We start from the raw sequence: 23,221 nt of genomic DNA, 5'->3' as shown, positions 1-23,221 counted from the left end.
CTTTAAAACTTGAAACAACCTTATAGAGAAGGATGCCAATTCTATCACAGATATGAGAAAGGTACATAGTCTGTAAAAAGCATATCTATATCACGCTATCATAATATAATTAAATTTTAATCTAACAATATAGCACTTACGATGGGCATCAGTTGAGTCTAATTAAAATGTACGCATACAAAAGTGAAATCAGTAGTCGAAAACTTTACAATGTGAAATAAAAATATAAAAACTGAAAGGAATACCAAACAGCAATGTCAACTGTCAAATAAGATATGATACCAACTACAATAAACTCTTATCATGTGTAATGTCAACATAGCAAGTAATTTTTAGCAGTATCATAACATCCTCTAAATAATTTGACTGCTTCGATCTAATGGGTTTTAAGGAAAAATGCTCAAATATTGTCATCTGTTTGGGTTCTTAAGACTAACATTGAATGAGCCGCTTTACTCAACAAATGTAGTTTAAAGATCATCAAGTGGAAAATCCGTTATAATTTTTTGAGATTACTCATTATCTATGCAACAATTATGACTTGGTATGTATTAACCCGATTATCCCGATATGTATTTTATGTTGATGACTTGCCTGTTAACTTGTAGTGGTTCCGGGAGGCATATTAAGGCTTGTTTTTGACTGTTCGTCGCGCTTCGCCTTTGCGACGTATGACGAGAAACAGGCGCAAATAATATGACCCTCCTTTCCACAAAGCAAGTAGACTACCTAGTTTGGGCATATGGCACTATCGTGCACAAGACGAAGGCAACACCAGCACTATTAATTTGCGTTTTCATTGGCCTTATGAACGTTCTCCCCGCACCTGAAATATGTATGAGGCTGACTGGGATACCGCACATTGGTCTTTTGACCGCCAATGAAAAGAAAAGAGTTTATGTTCTGCGTTAGGTCCTCCCAGAACTGAAGATAAGAGCATAATTTGCTGCCCTTTACAGCTCCGAATCGACCCAAGACAGTAGCAACTTTGCTAATTGAGTTCAAACAATTAAACGTCAGACGTATGGCAATAAATAAAGTCTTAACTTTGTAACAGGTACGGTACCCACACATAGTAATACATATTATGATCTATGTGTGACAGCTTTCAGTATGTAACTATTTCAGATATAAATGCCTTTCTTTTGATGGAGTAAAGCAACAAGATACAGGTCGTGTTATTTTTGGTTTTGTGTTTCGTATAAGTTTCCCTAGTTCAATTTTTCGTTTTCGAAGAAAAGCATTAGTTATAAAAATATGATGTGGTAGCACGAAGTATTCGTTTGGCTACAGAAACACCACCGCTCTGCGTTGCAACATTGCAGAATTGTTTTACTTTGTTTAGTTTTTTTTAACGATTTTCTGACACGTATTTCGTTAGAGATGTCGGTATGTCATTCTTTGTTACTATTCGATGTTTCTTTAACCGTATATATATATTAAAGAAGGATGTGAAGTAGAATGAACCAGCGTATTATTATGATTATTACCATAGGCCAGGCTACTATGATGGGTGTAGTGAATTGATAAAGTTGTTGTATTCTGATGCGGTCTTCCCAGTGTTTTTTCAAACCACTAGTTGATCCGCCGCTGAATTCATCACCTACATATCATTATATCAGGTTGTATATACACCAATATGTATCAATTCAGATCAGTTCGGCATTTATTCGTTAAGAATAAATACGTATAAATATAAGTCCGTTCTCATGTGTTTTGTTTTGCGTGCTTCGTTGGTTAATTAAGTGGGTTTTTAAACTAGCGGATACGTCAGTGGGGTTTGTTTGCACGTGGTTATATGCAGTATAGGCCTGTGAGCTCGTTGTTAGTTGTAACCTGATGCTGGTCAAATGATCTCTCTTTGTCTACAGTTGTTATTTGCTTACCCCCTACTCTCTAATTATCTACCCCAACTTAAGTGATAAGTTTGACATAGAAGTTACGGGATTTTGGGTGTTACTAATCTTTCTTCCCACGTTGTGAAGGTCACTGCGGATTTCTTGTCAATGTCATGTACTGATACTCATTAATGCCAGGTCTTTGAACGCCTACTTAAAGTATCACGATATTTCAGTTGGTTGTTGATATTAGTGTTTTTGAGGGAAAACTGGTAACATATTATCGCATGGTTTTCTTCCTAAGTGTACTTACTAGTTACCCTATGTTTCTAATCCTTCTCCCTTTCAGAAATTATACACAGTTGTTGAATACAAATATAAAGCATAAAGATAAAGATAACGACAAAGATAAAGTATAAAGATATAAAAATAAACATCACAAGCGGAGCTAAGATTAGAGAATAATAAACGTCAAGGTCAACATTGCAAAAACGTGTCAAGATCATGATAACGAATCGTTCACAACAATACAGAAATAGATTATTCATTACTACGAATTTATTAAATAAGCATTGCAACTGGTATTATATCTACTTATGAAAGGCACCAATGTAAAGAACTTTTTGCGCATATTAGTTTTGTCAACCAAAATTGCGATGATTAACTGAATCTGAGATGCACTTAAAGCATGAAGCGAGATATAATGTTCATTTGGATTGTTAAAATTTAAACTGACGAAAATGCAATATCAACACTTACCCTCTCCATTTCCTTGTGTGTATGCGAGGGGTAAATGCGCTGATAGCAACGTCGCCAAAGTGGTGAGAAAATTTAGACCTTTAAGAAACATTTTGCAGGTGTTGTTCCTTGGAGTACTCAAGGCTCAAATAGGATGCAAATTTTCATGTTGAATCAATTATACTGGGGGATCTTCAGCCACGTACTTTACAATCACTTGACAAGCTGCAGCAGAAATATAAACATATTACGGAAGCTTGTGGAGGTCGAAATGTGTCTCAGGCAGAACACTACTCTAAAGAACACTTACTACACACCAGAGATGTCACTATACATCATTAGAGCACATCCTAATCTTAAAATTATTTCATTGCTTGTTGAGGACCTCTCCCATAAAAAATGCGTAAACTAATGATCGTTAGGGCAAAAGTGTCTTTTCAACCGGTGTCTCCATGAGTTCTATACCGAGCCGTGCATGTCACTCATATTTTAATATGTTTTTTGTCGTGACGTGGTTGGTGTAATTTTGATCGCACTCACGACTGTAACAGAGTCACTTACGTAAGTACTTTACCAACTTAATTTCCTAAAAACACACCGGAGGTCTCCTGTTTAAATGTTTAAATATGACTTATCGAAAGTTCGAAAGCGAAAAAGTGAAGGTTTGAAACATGAAATCATACTCCATTTTATGATGAAAACTTTCCTTTCCTTTTTACGATCTAGAAAAGCAGTTCTACGACTAAAGTTATATCCAATTTAAATTCGCGATAGTCATATGTTTGCGATTGACTAGCCAATGGTTTGATGTCGGTAGATCCCATAAATGTTTCATATGATATATATATATATATATGTCACAAACTTTTCCAATTCTTGATCTAAAGCTATAGTCAATGTTAATCATCTCATTTTACTCACATAAACGGTCACTACGCCTGTATCGATATATCTCTCAAAGGACTTGATATTGATTTCAAATACATAGCGCAGATAATCCCAAACGGTGCTGTAATGTGTGTGTTGTTTTGGACGATGGCTTGTACCCACATCCGTAATTGATACTGACATGACACGTTGTGCTCTTTGGTTCTGAAGGAAATAACATTGCAATAGTTATTGTTTTGTCTCAAACAGTTACTAAGTGATTATTTTTGGTGTAGGGTACATACAATTGACAATTACATCCTTCGATTGGGGGTTATAAATTGCAATTGGGTATAACAATCTTCCTGCCATTTCCTGTTATTTCCATTAAGTGGTACTGTATATTACTCTAGATAATCGGGGAAACCATGGGGCTGTCCCGAATTCATGTTTTTTATATATTTATTTTGTATTCATGTATGATTTTGGCTTTTTACAAGTGTACTAAAACTTCTCTTAAACTGTTGACTTTGGAAAAAAAAATCAATCTGATTGGCTGGTCTCACTGGCACAAACCCAATTCTGTAGTTATCAGATCTAGTTCAATTCAGGCACTCTTATTAAATTCTTTTCCATATGGCAGTGACGTTACCATTCAAGGTTATGTCTATTTATAATTCAAGTTTCGTTGTCAATCGTAATGATCTGTCTAAGTTGGCAATGTAAATATTGGTTTGATATCTGAACTCTAAGACGATTGGTACGAGAATATCTCGACTTAAAACTAGGCGGGTCAAAATAAAGTAAGAAATGCAATCCAATGTCAGCGAACTGAATATCAGAATAATGAAATCGCCAACGGCGATAATACAATAAACTTGCAAATATACTGCAGGAGGTACTGCGTTCGTCTTTTTCCTTTTTCTGCTACAACGTTAGACCAAAGGAAACCTAGTCGGGACAAAACACTTATGCCTGCACTTTTCGTAAAATAAGGTGAACTACCAAGCGTATAGTGTTAGAGCCAAAAGCCAAACACGATAGAAACAGTATGGAATAAATCAGGAATGACATTAATAGACCAATGATCACAAAAAAAAGAACGCAAGTTTCTTGACATAAGCTTTTGGGCCTAGTCATCAACCACTAACTTCCCAAGGCTACAAGAGATATACTTGTGAATTTTCCAAAATTGTAAAATTGTCATCAATGTAATAAAGCCCTACGTGTAATAAAATTCAAATGTAATAAACTTCTTTTAAGTGTAATTGACATTTTCTGTTTATGAAAGGTAGTAAAAGTATCGTCCACGACGTTACTACATTCTGAAAGTTGACATTGTTTCAAATAATGTTTAATACTAGGTTAAATTGTCAGCTATGAAGGTACCGTTAATTATTCGCATGTCACTCTTCACGAGAGATGTATGGCGCGCCATTTTTTTGCCACCAACTTACGTGTAAACTTATATTATAATGTAAAATGTTTATGAAAATATATATAACCTCGCGTTGTTCTTAACTCACTTTACGTCTACATAAACTACGTGTATGTATTTGTTTTTGTCATTTACCCCTATGTAACTTGTTATGTGTTGATGTATTTTAAATGATATTAAACCCTGTATTAAACAGCTGTCTTAGTAACTGTGAATATTAATTAATATATTATATAACGTAAGTACATCTGTTCTATTTTTACATAGTTCTGCGTTCAAGCAGGAACTTTAATCTATTTATTTTTATCAACGTTAGTTTTTATCTTTTAAGTAGCTAAAGAATTATTATATTGAACTTTTATACGTCAGGTGACTAGTGTTACGGTCATTATCCAAACATTGAGGAGAAAGTAACTGCCAAAACTGGTTTGGAATATATAGTTTCCTCTTGATACCTAAAGTACAGCTGATTCTTATTTCTTTATCAGTTAACACTGGAGAAGATGACGTAATATGTATGACCTGTTGCTACTTAAAAGGACTAACACACAATCCTATGCAATAATGATTGACTGGATTAATCAGACTACTCTAAAGGTTTGAGGTTTTTTCCACAGTTTTAACACAAAGTGGATGACACTTTTACTGCAAAATGCTTAAAAGCAGCAATTTGAACCATCATTACAAGTAATACTTACTAGTCCAACATAGGGTCATATGTGTAGACACGTAACCAATCAATAGTTGAAATAGCCTTTGAGTAATGAATTCTTCTGTTAGTAAGTTTCCACAGTAGCATCTGCTGACATGTCTAACATGTGTTACGGTTTTATAACACACTACTGTTCATACTGATTAACGGCTCTCTCTTATTCACTGTGCAAACTGATCAAGCCATGTACATTGGGTGTCAAATATCATGTGTCATACCTTATTAGACATTTTCTTTGCAAACATTGCAGCATTCCCCGCAACTGATGATTTTAGGGTTATTCTCTGAAAAAGGGATATGAGAGAGCTAGTATGTAGCATAGGTGGATTGTTGTCTATCCATCGTAATTTGCCAAAGCGTGTATAGGAAAAAGCGCGTTTATAGTCGTTGCTGTGAGACCGTAAAAACATACGCTACGAAAATAAGTACCATTGAACAGAAACAGCTTCATCCTAGTATATAACATTCTTGGTTTTAAGAAATTGATTATCGGATGTTGCATTTGAAGTTTAAACCATCACATTTTTACCAAGAAGAACTTTCATATATTTATAGAACTCATGACGAGTTGGGGTATTAGCAATTCAAAAAAGGTTGTTTTCCAAGTAATACCATGATAAGACGAAGTAATGATGAGAATCCAAGAGATGGAGCCCGGCAGCTTTGGAAGTTTCCATGCGCCATGTTCCTTTACATTCACTACCTTCACCGAACTATAAAAGAAAGTGTAAGATGGCACTCGATACTCATAGCTAGTACAGTAACTACTGTTCATGTTCCATAACCGTGCATCGGTAACTACTGCGCTGTGTTCGCAACACGGCAACATGTGTTACATGTGGCACAGTAATTACTGCAAAGCTGTTACACGTTCCCATGTAAGACAAAGAACTGTGGGACTGGACAAGGAGTCTATGAGAATTTGACGTGGTAAACTATTACTATATTTAGGCCTAATTTAGACGTGAAACTACCCATAGGCTAATCTAAGCTCCCCCTCCCATACCACCTTAGGTCTCATTTTGTGTATTCGTTTTGTATCTATTTGAGACATGCACACACTCACCTGTCCGTGATGAACGTTTCAATCAAATGGATTTACTAGTACAATTAGAAAAAAATTAGGCTACCATCTGAATCTAGCATGCAGTATTAAATAACCACCGCAGTGTGTCGGCTACGGGTTGTGCCAGCGCCGACAATGCACTCCGTATTGTCCGGCTAGGGAGTAGTCTTCGTTACCCAGCCGCCGCGCATTTTGCTCCTTTCGGACTCGTAGTTCAACGTGTAACAGCTTTGCAGTAATTACTGTGCCACCTGTAACACATGTTATTGTGTTACGAACACAGCGCAGTAGTTACTGATGCACGGTTATGGAACATGAACAGTAGTTACTGTGCTAGCTATGAGTATCGGGTGAAGATGGAGGAGTCACGCTTAAATTTCTTTGGAATATATCTCGTTTTCTTTTTAGCATTTTTTTTAAATCAAGCTATTGAGTTGTTGGACTAGATATCCCCCTTACACAAGAGATAGGAGAAGGACATTGTAAAATAAAGATTTCAACCCAGCCCCATTTGTAAGGAAAACTTTATGAAATTACTTTATTTCAAAGAAAATCATTACAGCCAGGCGCATAGCCAAGAGGGGGGGGGGGGTGAAGGGGGCAGCCTCCCTTGAGCAATTCTTTTTAATGTTTTTATGATATCGCTAGTAATTTCAAAAGAGAAAATGCTAAGATGCAACTAACAAGGCCTGGGAAGTGCCATTTACAGCGATCTGGGAGGCATTTTTAGCCAAAACGTTCTTGTATGCTTCGCGCCAACCATAATTTGCAATGCCGTATCTACGGCTCTGATAGTTTGCTTACATTTTCGCCCCTCCCTTGGCAATTTCCTGGCTACACGCTTGATTACAGTTAATATTTTTAGAGTAATGGTTGAAATTTTCAAGGTTTTCTACAAATCTGCCTGACAGCAAAACGTGAGGCTAAACGATAAAGGATGAGAAATTGAACCAAATGTTGCAAAGTCCAAAGTGACAATTTAACTTTACGGAGGCTAACTATGTTGCTCAATCGCTCAAATTAGGGTCGACACAGCGGACTGGGGCCATCCATTCAGTAAGCTCTCTGAGAAGTAACATGGTGAGGGTTAGGAAGAGTTTTGGTTTGATGTGGTATTCATATTGGTTTAGTCTTTGAAATCGGTATCCCTCAGTTTGGGCCTACTACACTGTAATTTTTTTTTTGCTACGACGGATCTCGACCAAAAGTTGACTGGAACTGCTGTCAACTGCATATTTCTTGATTCATGGTTAAGGGGTTTGTACATTGACTGACTTCGATTTTCTTAAAATGTGTATAATATAATAGTGATCGACACTTCACCTAACACATATATTATAAGTCTGCCAATCTGGTGTATGAGTAGAAGGGCCTGAAGTGCCGTACATTCCCATACATATCCATGTTAGTTTTCACGTGTCTTCACTATACCACCATAAATATATTGAAAATCATCCAACCACATTCGTCCAATTCCTTTTGTTTGTACCTCTTTGAACTAAATGATGGCGTTCTTGCTTATTCACCGGTCAGAATATGCTGAAATCTGCAGCGATCAATTTAACTGCACAATAAATAAGTCAAGTTGAACAGTGAACACATGTGGTATGACCACTGGCGTCAGGGGGGAGGGGGCACTTACCTTGAAAATCAGGGGAGTGAAATAAAGCAAGACTCACAAAATGTAAATTTCGTTACAAATATTCCCAGATCATAAATTTTTACTGACAAATTAACTCATGGAGACAAAACTGCATATGAAATGCTAAATGCTGAGTTGAAAGATAGACTTGCTTAATTGAATCAAGATCACCCGCGCTTAAAACGCGAACGATAAACTTCATTATATGTGTCCGTTTGACATTTATTCAACATTATCTCGCGTTGTGTTTTGGCTCTGTAAATGCATTATGCATTTATGATGCGGCTTGGGCTGTCTTTGAAGCAGCCATTCATAATTGGTAAAATTGCCACATGTGCAAACTACGCTAAATATTACTCTGAAGAGTATGTATCTCATAGCGAGGTTTTGATCTTGATTTTAATGCATTTACATGAATCCATTATTTAAAGCAGAAAAGCGGTGGTGGTAATTGTTTGGGTGGGGCATTATTATCTTAAGTGTGGGTAGTGGTTGTGGTAATTATATATGTGTGACATTCTTATCTTTGGTCAGAGTTTTCGTGGTTAGTACATGAGTGTGACATACTTGTCTTTGTTGAGAGCATTGGCGGTGGTTATTGTGTGAGTGGGGCATTATTTCCTTAGGTGTGGGTAGTGGTGGTGGTAATTATATAGGTGGGTAGTTCTTATCTTTGGTCATAGTAGTGATGGTGGTTATTAGATGAATGTATTTTCATTATCTTGGGTGACGGTAGTCGTTGTGATTATTAGATGGGTCTGACATTCTTATCTTTGGTCTTTATTTTCGTGATAGTTATTTTATGATTGTGACATACTTGTCTTTGGTGAGAGTATTGGCAGTGGTTATAAGGTGGGTGTGACATTCTTATCTTTGGTGAGAGTAATGGTGGTGGTTTTTAGATGAGTGTATTTTCATTATCTTGAGTGATGGTAGTCGTTGTGATGATTTGATGGGTGCGACATTCTTTTCTTTGGTCATTATTGTGGTGGTAGTTATTAGATGATTGTGACATACTTGTCTCTGGTGAGTACATTGGTCGTGGTTATAAGGTGAGTGTGACATTCTTATTTTTGGTGAGAGTAGTGGTGGTGGTTTTTAGATAAGTGTATTTTCATTATCTTGAGTGATGGTAGTCGTTGTGACTATTTGATGTGTGCGACATTCTTTTCTTTGGTCATTATTGTCGTGGTAGTTATTAGATGATTGTGACATACTTGTCTCTGGTGAGTACATTGGTCGTGGTTATAAGGTGAGTGTGACATTCTTATCCTTGGTGAGAGTAGTGGTGGTGGTTATTAGATGAGTTTGTTGTCGTGATCTTGGGTGAAGGTAGTCGTTGTGATTACAAGGTGGGTGTGACATTCCTATGTTGGGTCATAATTGTCGTAGTAGTTATTAGATACGTGTGAAAAACTTGTCTTTGGTTAGAGTTTTGGCGGTGGATATGAGGTGGGTGTGACATTTTTACCCTTGGTAAGAGTAGTGGTGGTGGTTATTAGATGAGTGTGACATACTTGTCTTTGGTGAGAGTTTTGGCGGTGGTTATAAGGTGGGTGTGACATTCTTATATTGGTAAGAGGAGTGGTGGTGGTTATTAGATGAGTGTGACACACTTGTCTTTGGTGAGAGCATTGGCTGTGGTTATAAGGTGAGTGTGACATTCTTATCCTTGGTGAGAGTACTGGTGGTGGTCATTAGATGAGTGTGACATACTTGTCTTTGGTGAGAGTTTTGGCGGTGGTTATAAGGTGGGTGTGATATTCTTATATTGGTTAAGAGTTGTCGTGGTGTGCATAAGATAAGTGTGACATACTTGTCTTTGGTGAGAGCATTGGCGGTGTTTATAAGGTGGGTGTGACATTATTATCTTTGGTGAGAGTACTGGTGGTGGTTATTAGATGAGTGTTTTTTCATTATCTTGGGTGAGAGTAGTCGCGGTGGTAATTAGAGGGATGTGACATTCTCATTATAAGTGATATAGAAATATCTGAACTCAAGGTCAAGTACATAACATATTTTATTATCGAAACTCATTAAATTAACCTTTTGACCAAAATGAATGTTTAGCATGTTTAACATTAATGCAGGTCATGTATATATCATCATCCAACTGCACTCGTTATCTTTGATTAAAAAAGTTAGAACAACAAATGAATTTAATTTAAATGCGGTCTTCTTAGTTGAGTGTTTCTGGAACCACAGCAGCTTGTGCATGTTATGGTGTAAGACGATGCGGTTTTTTTCTGCCGATATCGATGTTTCAACGTTTCCAACAAGATTCAAGAGACTGGAATAAGAAAAATTAATGAAGATTTGGTGTGAATGAATGTATCAATATACTATATCATGTATCATGGCTTCAGTCACTATTTGATCCCAGTTTCGTCAGTAATTTAACAAACATCATAATAGAAAAACCTCTCATGGTATGTTTATGTCCTACTTAAATCTTTTAATATAGATGCACTATGACCAAGGAACGATATGTTCGAGTACAAAATACGATTTTAATTAATACTGCCAACACAATTGGACGTTGCTAGCCAAATTTTCTCATAACACTTAACCGGAAGAGGAACATACGAAGTTACAGCAAATGACCCCCACACCAACTTTTCAAAAGCATTTCTGTTTCTGTTTATTATTACTTATACTTTCATCTGTTAAAATACAATATAATATTACAATGTAAAATGTTAACAGTGCGTGTGGTAAATGTTACCCCTAGTCAGCGATTAAGTGGGCACCTGCAACAGCAATTATACAAGATGAGTATCGATAACTAAGGTTTAATTTCAACTCCCTGTTATTAATTAAAGAACCTCACCTTAAAGTTCACATCTAACACCAGCATCTTCATAATGATCACAGTTGTGTTCACCGACACCACTGTTGCCACAAGCATATATGTTTTGTTCAGACCCGGTACATTTTACATCATCCAACCAGATTTGACCAGTTCCTTCTCCGTAACTCGCAGAACTAGTTGCTGCCTCCGCCGCAGTATACCCAAGCTGTCGACACGCAACGTCGGCTTCATCTTTGCCCCAGCTGTCATCACAAATTGTTCCCCAAGTACCATTTAAGAAGATTTCTATCCTGCCTTCATAATCTGTGGTTCCGCCAACTAGTCGTAATTCTAATAAAGGCAAATAAGTTACAAATATAACTTTGAAAATAACGAACGAACGAACGAACGACGGGTTTCCGCAGGCGATGTATTAATAAAATATACTTGCACAAACAGACTTGGTCTCCGTCAAGTAATGAGGACTTATAAGCAGCTTAATCGCAAAGCTAATCTTATTATTTATAATGGTATTCTGAAGTTAATCATTTGCCACGTACCTCAGCTGATAGAACTCAAATTCTCTCCAATCGAATGCTATTTTTGTGGTTGAAAATTTAAATTTAGGTCCTGCATTAAGCAGAAATATTCCACGACAGAAGCTTGCAGAAGGAATGAGTTGTAAGGCCACAATAACTCGACAGTTTCTAAAGTCAGCTATAGGCGTACAGGAAGTCTGATAGAAGGCCACGCTTTGTAATTATACATTTGACATATACGGAACGCGAAAAGGACCACAACATATGATGATGTTTATGATGATCTAATTTTATACGTTCATGTACTAAAAACTTACGATCATGTACTAAACATATACGATGATGTACTAAAAAACTAAGATGTACATCAAAACATATACGATGATGTACTAAAAACTTAAGATGTACATCAAAACATATACGATCATGTACTGAAAACTTGTGATGATGATGAAAAAGCGGAAGTTACAAAAAAGTGGCGTATGAATATCCATTTTTGTCGTTTGAATACGCGTATGAATATTCATATATGGGGCGGTGCTTATATTGGATGAATACACGGGGTCGCTATTATTTTGCTCCCTGGTACGAAGGTTAGTCGCAACGTACGTAGTCATATACTTTCGTTGAAATAATAATACATGTAATGTAAGGGATAGCCTAGCTTAAGTATGTGTATAGGCCTGCCTTACTTAGCCTACGCGGGATTTTTAAAATAAAACAATATACTACTAGTACTACTAGCTATAAGAAATGGATTCCCAAGATGCTACAGAAAAACGTTACATTTTTTGTTTACATGATTTAACGTTACTTCTCATTAACGATGAGAGAAACTGAGAACGAACCTCTGCCTCCACTATTATTACTACAGTGTCTAGTTTAGCCTAGGCCAGTAGTAGGGCCTATACTAAGTCTGTAGTACTAGTATAGGGTACTTAGCCTACTATTTACTAGCACTATCAAGGCCAGTAAGTCTAAACGCTCTTACTTTTCTTACTCTTTCTTCACAGTCATAGTCTTATCAAATTGCAACAAGTCTATGTTCTTGATACAGTGCTAACTAACGTTCACGCATAGATACTTTACACTAGACTTTACAAGGCATGGGCTATGAATGATGGCAGTGATTTCGTATGCTGTAGCCTAAATCATGAGGCCTATGTTCAGGCGGTTCCCGTTAGTTTCCTGCCCTAAATAACGTTAGTTTCCTCCCCTAAAAACGTTTCTTACCTCCTAAATCATGGGGAGGAAATTATCATTTTGCCAGGGACGAAGTTGATGAAAGCATATTGGCTAGGCTATGTTGAAAGAATAAATTTAGTAGGCCTAGGTCCTAAGTGCAATAACTGTAGGAATTTCTTTTCCTTTCTACCTTTACTACAAATATCTCTTCCCATACTGCCTAGCCAATTTGCCTCCCTTGAAAAGTGTTTCTTTCATTGAAATCGTTATTTTCTCTCCTAAATCTAAAATTACAGTTACTTCAGTACCTAACTCTTTCTACGTAGCCTAGCCAAATGTCTTCTTGCTTGAATTTCTCCCCTGAGAAACATTACTTTCCTCCCTGATAGTTTATTTTTGTGATTCTACTTTCAGGTTTACAAGAAATTCTCAAAGTCTGCAGGCAGATGGACCTGTGTTCCTGTTATGGAAAAGAATAGTAACAAGCACATTCCGAAACTGATGAAGGACATATTTAGACGGAGGCTTGATGATGTCAATTCTCAACTAGGAGGTGTTGTTCTTGCCGAGGATGACCCAAGGCACATCTCTGGTACAATTCGCCCGAGCCAACCTCAATCAGCTTCTTTTATAGCATCTTGCAAGTCATCAGAGCAGGATGGGACCAAGCTCTACTTTGTAATGAGTCTAATCTATTAGTCTTCCTTGCATCAGCAAGTGATATCATTTGTTTCTTTGGTGGGGGGGGGGGGGGGAAATGTTGCACAGCTTGTTGCAAGCCATCAGAGCAGGATGGGGCCTAGTTCTACTTTGTAATAAGTCAAATCTATAAATCTTCCTCGCTTCAGCAAGTAACATTATTTGGGGGTGGGGGGGGGGGGGTAGGTTGGAGTGATTGAAACCTGCATGTCTCCTACAACTTTGGAGTAATTTAAAAAGAAGTAGTGGTGGGGGGGGGGCTTCTTTTCTCAAAGTCATCAGTCATGCCAATTGATATAAAACATAATGCATGTACTAGTTTGGAATCAGATTTGGACTCGAAGAACTATTCCTTGTTTTACATTTTTGTTGTTGTAAAGATCAGCATCTAAGCACATTCATCAATAAAAAAGGAGCAGTTAATTGAACTTGTTAAGTGTATTGAAGCTTATTAATGTCCATGTTTCAGAATAAATTAGCACATTAAATTGGAAGATTTTGCAGATTGAAGTAAGAACAGCAGTGAAAGAAACTGTGTGTTTATTCAAAGCTCTGAACGGTTAAGTCAAAGAACACAGACAAATAGAGAAAACCATGATTACGTCTTTCACAAAAAGAAAATGTAATATTAATAACATGTCTAAAATCTTACTTATCTTAGATCATAGTGGAAACAAGTCTATATTTGGCAAGGAATACAACTGATCAAGAAATACAGAACTGAATTACAAGTGAATGATAAAGTCAAGGAAATACAGGCTATCTTTGACCCAAGATAACTTTGACCTATGGAAAACAATAGCAATCAAATACTCTCCAAGGGCTACTTATTAAAATGTAACAGTAAACCAACTTCTCTTCTTGAGATATGGCATTAGCACTAATGGTCGTAAGCATAACAATGGGATTATCTATCCACCGAGTGTTATCAACATTTGCCATGAAACCATCTTTCACTTCTTGGGAGGGGATATAAACTATTGTCCTCAAATGACCTTCATGATTAACAAAATGTATTACCTACTCACCAAGGGCCACCTATATAGCAAGTTTGAAGTTCAACCGATTTTCACTTCTTGATATTGTTTATAAGGTTTCAAGAGCTGAACATTTGTTGACCTAAAATGACCTTTTACCTCCATGAAAAACAATAGGGTTCATCTACTTACCAAGTGCTATCTACAAAGCAAGTTGGATGTCCAACCAACTAACACTTTTTGAGATATTGTTTTTACACAGATTTCAAATGTTGACCACAAATGACCTTTGAACTCGATGAAAAACAATAAGGATCAATTAGGAACAATAAAGACTACATATACCAGGTTTGAATTCAAGCAACTTGTACTTCTTGAGATGTTGTGTGTACATATATCAAAAAAGAGTGCCGGATGGGTTTCAAGCAGTTGCATTACCAGTTGTCGAGGCTGTTGAACATCTACATTACCAACCATTGCCTAAGAAGAAAAGTGAAGAAAAAAGAGTATCATTTATTTTGTTTAAGTTACAATATCATTGCTTTTGATGATAGACAGCACTGATTGATTGTGTCGCTTTGGGTGTTTAATATAAATGTGATATAAGAAAATAGACTTAAAATATATTGTTTGAAAACTACACCAAGTACTACGAAGTGCTCTGTTTTTCAAAACTTGCTTTCAGACAAACTGTGTTTTGCTTCCAAAAAGGATTAGCAAATATAGCCCTTTAATAATTGATGTCAATGTAAAATAACTATTTTCAGTATCACAATCTAGCCAGCTACTTATGTTGCTAGTATTCTATAATTGAGCAGGCCATTCTGTTATTACACCAGGCGCGTATCCGGGGGGGGGCGTTGGGGGCGCGCGCCCCCCGAGTAAGAAAAAATGGAGAGAAAAAAAAAGAGAAGAAGAAGGGAAAAAGAGGGGAAAAAAGAGGAGGAAGAAGAGGATGGAAGGAAGGGAAAAGAAAAATAAGAAAGAGAAAAAGAAGGGAACAGAAGAGAACTTATAAAAGTGTGCTATGAAAGCAACTGTGGCTGGTCTTGAACTCGACCGAGTCGTCGGGAAACATGACGCATTTTGGTATTAGCCCAGGATCTATATGCAAACTGCGCACTAGACATAATTTATGTCCTTCGATGCGACACTGTCATGCAGAGATAAAATGTTGTACAACGCGAACTGAATGCTAATCGTTACCCCACCCCTAGAACCGTAACTCATACGATGAATCTAAAAATAAAAAATACAAATTTCGCATGCGATTTGAGAATTATGAATATCATGTAGCGGATCCAAAGGTGTATCATTGCCGGCGGGGGGGGGGGGGGGGCGGGGCGGACGCACACATCACTTCTTGAGATTGTTCCCACCTGCATGAAAACACGCGCCCCACAACCGTACGCCCACCCCTCTAATCGCTTCCCGATGAGTTACGAAACCAGACCCATCGTATACAAAAGTATACTTGGATTATTTGTGCCCTGATTTTTTTTTTCTGCAGATGGCCAGTATTTCCCCAAACTAAATTTCTAAGCCATGAGATCTAAAACTTAAGGAGGTTTGGGAGCATCATTGGGTCTGAGAAGTGTTATTTCCGGTGATCTGGGAGGTATATTTGCCAAAATTTTCTTGTACGCTGCGCGCCAACCGATGGTGGCGCTCCGCTTAGATAGTCATTCGCGCCCCCCGGGTTAGAAAATCCTGGATATGTCCTGTACACTGAGTTTAATGTTTAAAGAATTACCACCTGTTACTTTGCACCAAATCCCACAATTATGCATATTGAAACGTACCCTTATATTTCCCATTCGCTCCTGTTGGTGTTCTTCTACCTGCCTCCTAGCTGCAGCTGCTGTTAGCCGGGTTGTCCCTTTGTCTGGTGTTACCTGAGCTAACCTCTCCGTCCTCTACTTTTGCCAGCCCTCCATGGTGTTTCCTCACCAGATGGTTGCTAAGAAGGTAGCAAAAGGTTACAAATTATAAACGTGTCTTTGGATCAGCTGCTAAAATTTGTTGCTCTCATTTACTGGTGACATATGACTACATGTTATATATCACTTTCATGGAATGGTTGTACACTTTACTATAACATTTATAGAACAGCAGACATTGCATGTTGCCCTAGGTTTCAGTTTCCCGACCTGTTAGTTCCTCCCCTGAAAATGTTAGTTTCCTCTCCTAAAAACGTTACTTTCCTCCCCAACATCAAGGTAGTAAAGTATGGCAGTCAGGTTAGGAAACTAATATGCTTGTTGAATGAAACTTTAAACAAAAGGTTACTTACTACACTCACACATAATCATAAAAATCGCCTAAATCATCAATTGCAATTACTACAGTTTTGCAAAGCACTTGCTACAAAGCACTACCTAAATCTCCACATGGCCTAGCCAGTATGCCTTATTGCATTCCCTTATGGGAAACGTTACTTTGCTCTCCTGAAAAACGTTTTTTTCTCCCATGTTGTTAGAGGAGGAAGCTAACGTTTTTCAAGGGAGGAAACTAACGGATCCGGAAACTAACGGCCTCCATTGCGCTACACTTATCATAGCTACATTGCTTTTAGTGCACAATTCACAGCGTGTACATAACGTTATTCAGGCCTAACCAGTGTAAGTCACACACTAATAGGTCTGATTGTACTACAGTAACTAGCCTATGTAACACCGAGTAGAGTCATACAATATCGTTCTAGAGAATGTTACGTACCGATCGAGTTCTTGCTGGTTCAATGACTTTCTCTCTTATGTATCCTTGCTACAAGGCAGGTTTTATTTTCACGGAGCGACGAATTTTCTTGGGTTTTTAGGGCATCGTATGCAATGAGATATGCCGTAACTGTCCCTTCGCGCAATACGTATCTCCTCAGCTGATTTTTGTTTACTGTTTACCTTGCTATTCAAAGTACCTTTTCCGTTATACATATTCACAAGGTTCCTTGATTGGGAGGAGTCTATCGAAGTCAAAGTTTCAAAATACGAAAACCAGAAAATGTCATATTTTTGCACTTTTCAGGAATAGTTTGAGTTGAAACTTTACAGTAAGCTTAGTTTACGTCATTGGTTTAGTATCCTAGTATTGGAAAATCTCGAGAATCAACGCAAATTGCTGCTTTAATGTGCTTTGCCTTTAATACTATTTGTTACTTAGTGTACATTCGTACGCACATGTAGTATACTGTATACGTTCCAAACGTACGTACGTTCAAATGCCAAAACAATTTTCGCGGTCTGCTAAATATTCATACACATAGCTATTAAGTATTATTACAGCCAATCCTCAGTGAATATCACACACTTCAAATTAATAATATAGTATGCTACCGGTACCCGTTGCTTACAAAGTACCGTACCCCTAGGAATATCAAAGTTGATATCGAAGCCCCGCCCCTAGTGGTTCTTAATGAGTTTATACTGAATATTCATACGCGTATGCAGACGCCACATATGAATATACATACGCGTATGCAGACGCCACTTTTTTTGAACATCACTTTATTAGTACATGATCGTATTTGTTTTGATGTACATCGTACGATTGTAGTACATGATCGTATATGTTTAGAACATGATCGTATACTTTTAGTACATGATCGTATATGTTTGGTACATGATCGTAAATTTTTAGTACATGATCGTGTATTTTTAGTACATGATCATAAGTTTTCAGTACATGATCGTATAAAATTAGATCATCATTAACATCATCATATGTTGTGGTCCTTTTCGCGTTCCATAGACATAATCCTTCAATGAATTTAATACTCATATGAAAGGGGAAAATTTAACTAAAATATATTCAGGTAATGCTTTTGTGTGTGTGTTTTTTTTCTTTAGTGTCACATCATATCCACTTTAGTGAAAAGAATCATATGTTGTAAGAACAATTATTTAAAATCAGTGTTAGCCTTCCTCTTGCTTCACTTATAATAAGACAGTTACTTTTACGACGCTTTAGCAACCAAGAATGTAGGAGAAGCCCGCAAGAGCTTACGGATTACAAGTTTCACGTGGTGTGGCTTCCAGTTCAAAATTTTAACTCAAATGTTGAACCTTTCTAATTAGAAAGTTATTTCAGATTGGAAAAACATAGATTGCTCTTGGATGAAAAATCCATCTTATTTTGGCCTGTCCCGGTTCGAATCCAAGACCTACCAATTACTAAGTATCAAATGCCACCGCCTTTATCAACTCGGCCACAGCTCTCGTTACATGTCTCAGGACGTAAGTAGGAATGTAACAAATCATGAAAACTGACTAGACGTAATATTGCCATCAACAATTTGCGTTTGTTTAGTAACATAATATACTGCGGGAATTTGCTAGTTAATTCAGGTTGGAGCAATTTCGTCACTTGGCAAATGCAATCATATATAAAATATTCAACGTAAAATTCTAAACTCAATTTATATTTAAAATGTCTGCTAACTGTAGAATGATCTTACGTGGAATTACACATTTTACTCCAGCATCTTCACTGTGACCACAGTTGTGTACACCGACACCACTGTTATAACAAGCCAAGATATGTTCTTCGGATCCGATACATTGTACATCATCCAACCAGATTTCACCAGTTCCTTCTCCGTAACTCGCAGAACTAGTTGCTGCCTCCGCCGCAGTAAACCCAAGCTGTCGACACGCTACATCGGCTTCATCTTTTCCCCAGCTGTCATCACAAATTGTTCCCCAAGCACCATTCATAAAAATTTCTATCCTGCCTTCATAATCTGTGGTGCCGTCAACAAGTCGTACTTCGGAAAACAGTAGAAATTATTATAACAAAAGAAATATTTCAAAATGACGTACAACGGGTTGCCTTAATCAATTTACAAAGAAATATGCTTGCCCAAACAGACTTGGTCTTCTTCAACTAACGATGACGTGAACGCAGCCTAATGACAAAAATTATCTGATGATTTTATTATGATATTATCATCTTTCAAGCGTTTTCCAGTTGATAGGACTCAAATTCTCTCATATCGAATGTTTTTGTGTTTTGAAAACTTATATTTGTTTACTGCATTACACAATAATATTCCACGACCGCCGGTAAAGGGATAAGTTGTAACGACGCAATTACTCGACAACTTGTTAAGTCAGCAATATGCACACAATACGTCCGGTAGAATGACCAAGCTTTGTCATCATGTATTTGACACAAGACTTGAATGAATTTAATACTTACAAGAAAGGGGTATTTAGCTGAAATATATTTGGGTGCTGCTTGTGTGTGTGCTTTTGTTAAGGGGGGGGGGGGTGGGGGTTGTTGTTGATTGTCACATGATAGTAACTTTATTGAAAAAGCAGAATCAGTCTTGACTTGAATATCTTTCCTGAAATAAAACTTCTATTTGAAGATTCCGGTCTCTACCTTGTGTATTCAGAACTAAAGTCATCATTGACACTTTAAGCCCAATTGAGCACATGCAAAATTAAACCAGAATGGAGTTACGGTTTTATTTGTCTCCTGTTGGTACTCAAGCTGCTTGCTGATTTGCTTCTTTTCCAGTACGACATACCACAGGGTTAAATCTTTTAGATATTGTTTCCTCAACTACATTGCATATCTTACTGATGATTCGTAAGTTTAAAATTACTTCGTTTGGTTACAATCTATCATAAGATTCTGACCCACTCTTTGGGATATTATGCGGGTATATGTCGTATCCGTTGCTTCGCCACGAACGCACACACTTTGAAACCGGTGTTAATCCGACGGGCCTCTTTTAGATCTTATATAAGTATACAATTATATTTAACGTTGTCTGCCCCATGTGGGCTCTCGTAGCCATATTATGAACACGGTGGTTAAAATTTCTACCAGTCTTTGATTGAAACTTTAACTATATTATAAAGGAAGGAAGAAGGAATGTAACTAGTAATGAATACTGACAAGGCATAATATTTCCATCGACAAGTTGTGAATATTTAGTGACATATTCGTACTTTAGGAAATTGCTAGTTAAGTCATGTTGAAGTCATATAGTCACATGATTAGATACAACCATATATAACATACCAAACGTTAACTCTAACCTCAATTTATATCTCGAATATTTGCTTAAGTTAGAATGATCTTACCTTCACTTCCACATTTTACTCCAACATCATCATGATGACCACAGTTGTGTACACCGATACCACTGTTATTACAAGCCAAAATATGTTCTTCGAACCCGATACATTGTACATCATCCAACCAAATTTGACCAGTTCCTTCTCCGTAACTCCCAGAAGAGACTGCTTCCACAGCCGCACTATACCCAAGCTGTCGACATGCCACGTCGGCTTCATATTTGCCCCAGCTGTCATCACATATTGTTCCCCAAGCACCATTCATGAAGATTTCTATCCTGCCTTCATAATCTGTGGTACCGCCAACTAGTCGTACTTCTGATAAAAGGAAAATATTTTAACAAAAGTAACATTTCAAAATAACATACGACTGTTTTTCTGAGGCGAATTATTCAATAAATATGCTTGCTCAAACAGACTTGGTCTACGACAATTAATGACGACTTGAACGCAGCTTGATTACACAATTAATCTGTTATTTTTCTTTTGTATAATGATACTCTGATTTTGTTATGTGCCACATAAATTAAGCGTTTTCCAGTTAATAGGACTCAAATTCTCTCAAATGGTAATGATTGTGTTTTGAAGTTTACATTTATTTCCTGCATTAAACATTAATATTCCACGACAGCTTGAAGAAGGACTGAATTGTAACGACACAATAACTCGACAGTATGTAAAGTTAGCAATATGAACACAGAAAGTCTGGCAGAATGACCAAGCTTTGTCATCACGTACCTGACACAAGACCTGAAAAATGAATTTTATACTCCTAGGAAAGGGAGTATTTAATTGAAATATACTTGGGTACTACTTGTGTGTGAGATTTTGTTTGTTTGTTTTTTTTTTTGGGGGGGGGCGGTTGTTGTTGATTGTCACATGGAAGTTACTTTAGTGACAAAGCCATATTAGGTTGGACTTGAATATCTTTCCTGAAATAAATTTCTCTTTGAAGATTACGGTCTCTGCCTTGTGTATTCAGAATGAAAGTCATCATAGACACTTTAACCCAAAGGGAGCACGAGCAAAATTAGACCAGAATGGAGCATCGGTTTATTTGTCTCCTATTAGTATTAAAACTGATTTCAGGCTTTTCCAGTACAACATGCCACAGGGTAACTTTTTAGATATTGGTTTCCTCAACTATATTTCCTACCTAACTTGTGATAATGTAATTTTATAATTAATTCGTTTAGTTACAATCGATAATAAGATGTTCACCCATTCTTCGGGGTATAATGCGATGTATGTCGTATCTGGTCTATCGCAACAAACGCACACACTTTAAACGGTGTAAATCCGAAGTGCCTTTTATAGATCTAACATTGGTAAACATAATTATCTTTTACGTAGTCTGCTCCGTGTGTGCTCTCGAAGCCATTTTACTAACACGGTGGTTAAAATTCATATCGGTCTTTGATTGGAACTTTAACAACATTATTCAGGAAGGGAAAAGAAATGCAACTAATGATGAATACTGACAAGGCACAATATTGGCATCAACAATTTGCGATAATATAGTGACATAATCGTACCTTAGGAAATTGCTAGTTAAGTCATGTTGAAGTAATTTTGTCACATGATTAGATACAATCATATATGGCATACCAAACGTAAACTCTAATCTCAATTTATATTTCGAATATCTGTTTACTTAAGAAAGTTCTAACCTTCACTTCCACATTTCACTCCAACATCATCATGATGACCACAGTTGTGTACACCGACACCACCATTATTACAAGCCAAGATATGTTCTTCGGATCCGATACATTGTACATCATCCAACCAGATTTCACCAGTTCCTTCTCCGTAACTCGCAGAACTAGTTGCTGCCTCCGCCGCAGTAAACCCAAGCTGTCGACACGCTACGTCGGCTTCATCTTTGCCCCAGCTGTTATCACAAATTGTTCCCCAAGCACCGTTTAAGAAGATTTCTATCCTGCCTTCATAATCTGTGTAGCCGTCAACTAGTCGTACTTCTGATAAAAGGTAAATATTTTACAAAAATAACATTTCAAAATAACGTACGACTGGTTTTCTTAGGAGATGTATTCAATAATTATGCTTGCCGAAACAGACTTAGTATACGACAACCAATGAAAACGTGAACGCAGCTTGATAATAATAATAATCTGATTTGCTATTGTATAATGATATTCTAATGTTTATTATGTGATACATGCCTCAAGCGTTTTCCATTTGATAGGACTCAAATTCTCTCAAATGGTATGTTATTATGTTTTGTAGTTCCTTTTTTGCATTAAACATTCATATCTTACGACAGCTTGAAGAAGAAATGCGTTGTAACGACACAATAACTCGACGGCGTGCAAAGTCAGCAATATGCACACAGAACGTCTGGTAGAATGACCAAGCTTTGCCATCATGTTTTTGACACAAGACTTGAAGGAATTTCTTACTCCTAGGAAAGGGGGTATTTAACTAAAATATACTTGGGTACTGCTTTTATGTGTTTTTTGGGGGGCGGGCGGGGTTGTTGTTGATTGTCAAATGATAGTAACTTAGTGGGAAATGCAGTATTAGTCTTGACTTCAATATCTTTCCTGAAATATAACTTCTCTTTGAAGATTACGGTCTCTACCTTGTGTATTCAGAACGAAAAGTTATCTTTGACACTAT

At 37.2% G+C, this 23,221-nt stretch overlaps 1 protein-coding gene and 1 long non-coding RNA gene across 2 annotated transcripts in view; both read right to left on the bottom strand.

Moving 5' to 3' along the window:
* LOC139977990 (uncharacterized) overlaps positions 1 to 23,221 on the bottom strand; it is a 94,249-nt gene that overhangs the window by 18,138 nt on the left and 52,890 nt on the right. The window contains exons 25-28 of the mRNA XM_071987882.1: positions 22,249 to 22,560; positions 20,585 to 20,896; positions 18,946 to 19,254; positions 11,135 to 11,443 (exon numbers count right to left, since the gene is read on the bottom strand). Of these exons, the coding sequence (XP_071843983.1) occupies positions 11,135 to 11,443; positions 18,946 to 19,254; positions 20,585 to 20,896; positions 22,249 to 22,560 (1,242 nt within the window). The remainder of the gene's footprint in view (positions 1 to 11,134; positions 11,444 to 18,945; positions 19,255 to 20,584; positions 20,897 to 22,248; positions 22,561 to 23,221) is intronic.
* Positions 14,039 to 17,462, bottom strand: LOC139976922 (uncharacterized). Its single transcript, XR_011796318.1, has 3 exons — positions 17,211 to 17,462; positions 16,295 to 16,452; positions 14,039 to 14,972 (listed from the first exon to the last, which is right to left on the bottom strand). It is a non-coding gene; the product is annotated as an uncharacterized lncRNA (long non-coding RNA).

This window comes from Apostichopus japonicus, chromosome 12 (genome assembly GCF_037975245.1).
Source record: "Apostichopus japonicus isolate 1M-3 chromosome 12, ASM3797524v1, whole genome shotgun sequence".
NCBI lineage: Eukaryota > Metazoa > Echinodermata > Holothuroidea > Aspidochirotida > Stichopodidae > Apostichopus > Apostichopus japonicus.
The sequence above is the reverse complement of the archived record's forward strand: the minus strand, read 5'-3'. Positions and strand labels throughout refer to the sequence as shown.